Consider the following 3,905-nt stretch of genomic DNA (forward strand, 5'->3'; position numbering starts at 1 on the left):
TATTCAGCAAACCGTGAACTGCACGCGAAATCTTCAAACTCAATTTTCTACAGGTATACTTTGACGCCAAAAGTACAACTTCTCGGACATCCTGTACATGTCCCGACGCGTTTTAAGATATCGTTTCAATTTTTTTCAATTCTAGTAGATGATTGTACTATCCCAAATACTGTGTGACGAATTTTTCGTTTGTTCTTGGAGACTGATTATATTGCACTTTTTCTGACCAAATTAATTATGGGATGAGAGTTTTGACCTTGGTGCGAGATATTTCCTTCAATTCTTAACAACAAAGTGCGGTTAGTTTCGTAATAAAGTGAGGGGGCAGGAGCTTTTGCAGCAGACTCGGTCGTTCTGAGTTTGAGGCTTCAAAATTATAAGGCAATTTTTAAATACCAAAAAATATAAAACTGTATTGAAAAAATTCAATCTATTAGCTTAATTTGTTATATAGTTTGACCCTAAACAAAACATAGCAGCGCGACAATTTTATTTTTCCGGGGACACCTCGTTTTCCCTTTGCCGAGATGGCCTTAAAGGTTCATGGGACATGTGCCCTTTTTCAATATGTATAATTTTATCAAGTAAGAATTGTGAAACAAAGGAAATAGTCCATTTAAAATCAACGATTCTACGTTTCTATAAACTTTGACATATGTTTATATTGATTTTACCTATTAAAAGAACAGGAAATCGATCAAATTAATGCAGACGGCTAATCAATGAGAGTTCATAAATTGTACAAGGAAGAAAAAAATAAAACTTACATTAAGAACATTTGGTATTTCAACGTAAAACGTGTTATCCCATCTTCGCTGATCCCACGGTGGAGCCTTCAAAATATATACTTGCTCTGATGAAGCCCAAGGTGCAAAGGTGACGATAGAGACTAAAGCGGTCCAAAAACGACCCATAACGATTGCGTAACCTACAATGCTATCAGAGTCAAATATCAATCCAACAGATGAAGAAAAGTCAGGGTGGGGCATGGGAGGGTGACTGAACAGTGAGCCATTTGCGAGCTGAGATGGCAGCAGCCTATAATTGAGGCCTAATCTTCGTCCCTGCAGCACATGCTGTTAAGAGTACTAGGATTTATTATATGGCTACAATAGTACGCGCGCTCTGATTGGCTGCTGAGAGGGCAAGATTTTCTTGTAATGACCGGGCATTATGAAAAGTTTTCTCGGCTCGACGGCTCTTTTGAGTTGAGAGTAAAAGCTACGAGCTCGTGAGCGAAAACAACAAAAAAATATGGACAAAGTACAACTTTATTTCGACAACTGAAAGAAAAACTACAGATATTTCTTTAGTATGTGCGACGAAGAAAGCCACAGCGAGAGCGAGTTTATTATCCTAAGCACAAAGAAAAGGCCAAAACTGACCAAAAAAAGGCCATATAATAAATAACTTTTTAACCTTGTCCGTTTGGTCATTACATGGTAATCTCAGCCTCGATTTTTTGACGTCGCTATCGCTCGGTCAATACATCAAGGCCCCGGTCTGAGATTTCCCCGTAATGACCAAACAGACGAGATTAATAAGTGGTATATAGTCATATATCTGTATGAAGATAGGTTAGTTACTCTTCTTAGACATTTGAGCAAAAAAAAAAAAATCTTCTCTACCGCTTGATTTTGATGATTTCTGCTTCACAGACAAAATGAGCCGAATCTAGTTGTCAGCCAATCGAGTTTACTTGCAACCTTTGGGGTACCCTACGGCACTCGATTTTAACGCGTAAGCTGTCACTCTCCTCTCGAGGCCAAAAATGTGCGCGCGTGTGCGACACGTCCTGCGTTAAATGCAAAGACTGCCATTCAAATGAGCACGGAAGCGTCCATAGCCGGGCCTTATGTCGAAAGCCACTGCTTTGGATGGTTGGAACTGGAAAGGAAGTTGGTATTTATTTAGTACAAGAGTTTAAGTTTACAAAAATGACAACCAAGACCATTCTTTGAAACAAAACTTTAGCAACCATACATATTCAGAAAGGGCAAAGATAAACTTGGCCGTTTCATGTAGAAATCAGATTAATATTCAGATTAAGAATTAGATCCATCATCATCACATTCATAATTTGCATAACTATGCAAATTTTAAATGACTTTAAATATTTACAGTTCTACAAAAGGAATACAAAACGTTTTTGGCTTTTTTTTACAAACGCAGATTCACCTTAATCATTCTTTGATAATACGTTGAAGGGGCTATGCTACGTTATTGTAGGGTGTATAGGGGAGATCTTTGGTTAAATCTCGAGTTTAAAACTGGAAAATGGTAATATGGAATTCCTTCACTGATAAAATTATAGTTACATCACAAACAAGATGATTCTGAGCAAAAACAACCTTTACCCAGGCGATTTGCCATAAACTTGAAAAACGTCGGGCCGACTTTTTTTTCAAGATTTTCCAAGTGCAAGCCGTTTAATCTTGTCCATTTGTGTTCAACCATGCTTCTCTTCCCCTTTGCTGTATTGTTTTTTATTTCTTTTGTGTTGGTCAACAGTTTTAATCGGTTAACTTATTGCATTGTTTCATTCTACTTTTTGGGCATTTTAGGTGTCGTGAAATTACATCATTTTGCGTGACTTACCCCCTTTAGGTAAAGGATAGTCTAATTAGCTAACAATTTATTTACTGTTGATCAGGGTGGGTAACCTTGCCCAATCCAGCAACTGTTCGTAAGGTGATTTCCAGTTAAAGTATACAGCTCACAAGCCTCTTTCTTGAACACGTTCTAGCTTACGGACGTCACTTCCTTCCCTAAACGAGGCAGTGTGTCCCATTGGTTAGGGCGCTTGCCTTCGGAGATCCCGAGATCCTGTCGAATTAGTTCCAGGTAGTCCCTGGTTCAACTTCTCAGCTGCACTTTAAAATAGCCAAATGGCTTGCCTCCGGCCAGTTGGTATTCTTAACAGTTGTTGTTGTTGTTTTTCTGTTCCGTCGTTTCGTCACCTGTGTTTCATTGACCCTGAAAAGCCCCAATGGGGAGCGGTCAATTAAGTATGTATAGAATTTTGTATGTATAAAGGTTAGCTGACAATCAATGTTTACGCCTAACAATTTGATACTTTGGTATGTGATGACTAAGTTACCAACAATGTAGATAATCATGTTAAGTCCTTTGTGCTTACCAATTATCATAACGTATATTACGCCACGATAACGATTTAAGCGTTCTCAAAATAAAAGCAAGAGAATGGTCATTATCCTCTCTTGATAAAACTAGATGTTCATACAGCTAACACGTTAATTAACTAAGTGACAAACTAATTTGGAAGAAAGAAACAAAGCTGGTGACCAATTTGGATTTTGTGTTATTGAGAAGGGCTTTTTAAGCAGACTATTATTACTTAATCTGTAAAAGTCATCTATTTTATTTATTTTTTTATTGTTTTTTGAATAACGAAAGCATAAGAATTTGTAACTCACCGTTTTCGATTTGAGCAAGAAAAGTCACCGAAAGAGTGGCAACGAGGCCAATAGCATATAAACGCATGGTAACCATATAAGGACTGCCTGAAGCCCCTACCTTGCAAGCCGAAAAAAACTGCTTCTTGGTTCTTTTCAAAGCCGGTAGATTTTTAACTTTGTGTTCTTACAGACAAACTATTCCGTAAATCATTACTATCGTCACAATTAGAAAATTATGAGTTAGCGCGCGCATTTGATTTGATCTGCGGTAAAACGATTTTCTTACCATAAACGCTAGAAATTTATAAAACAAACTGTTTCCCTCTGCATTTTACTGTAACTGGATTGATTTACGCAAAAAAAAAAAAAAAAAAAAAAAAAAGAAAGAAATCAATAAAAAAAAAATCATGGATCTACTTTTTCAACTTTTTGTACCAGAACCTGTAATGTTCAATTTTTCTCCATTATTCCTCACATATTTTGAAA

At 37.1% G+C, this 3,905-nt stretch overlaps 1 protein-coding gene across 1 annotated transcript in view; it reads right to left on the bottom strand.

Annotated features, from left to right (window-relative positions):
• LOC138053251 (mucin-like protein) overlaps nt 1–914 on the bottom strand; it is a 12,440-nt gene extending 11,526 nt beyond the window's left edge. Inside the window, exon 1 of the mRNA XM_068899908.1 lies at nt 768–914. Coding sequence (XP_068756009.1) covers nt 768–914 — 147 coding nt within the window. The remainder of the gene's footprint in view (nt 1–767) is intronic.
• Between the last annotated feature and the right edge of the window lie 2,991 nt (nt 915–3,905).

Source organism: Montipora capricornis, chromosome 6 (genome assembly GCF_036669925.1).
Source record: "Montipora capricornis isolate CH-2021 chromosome 6, ASM3666992v2, whole genome shotgun sequence".
NCBI classification, from domain to species: Eukaryota; Metazoa; Cnidaria; class Anthozoa; order Scleractinia; family Acroporidae; genus Montipora; species Montipora capricornis.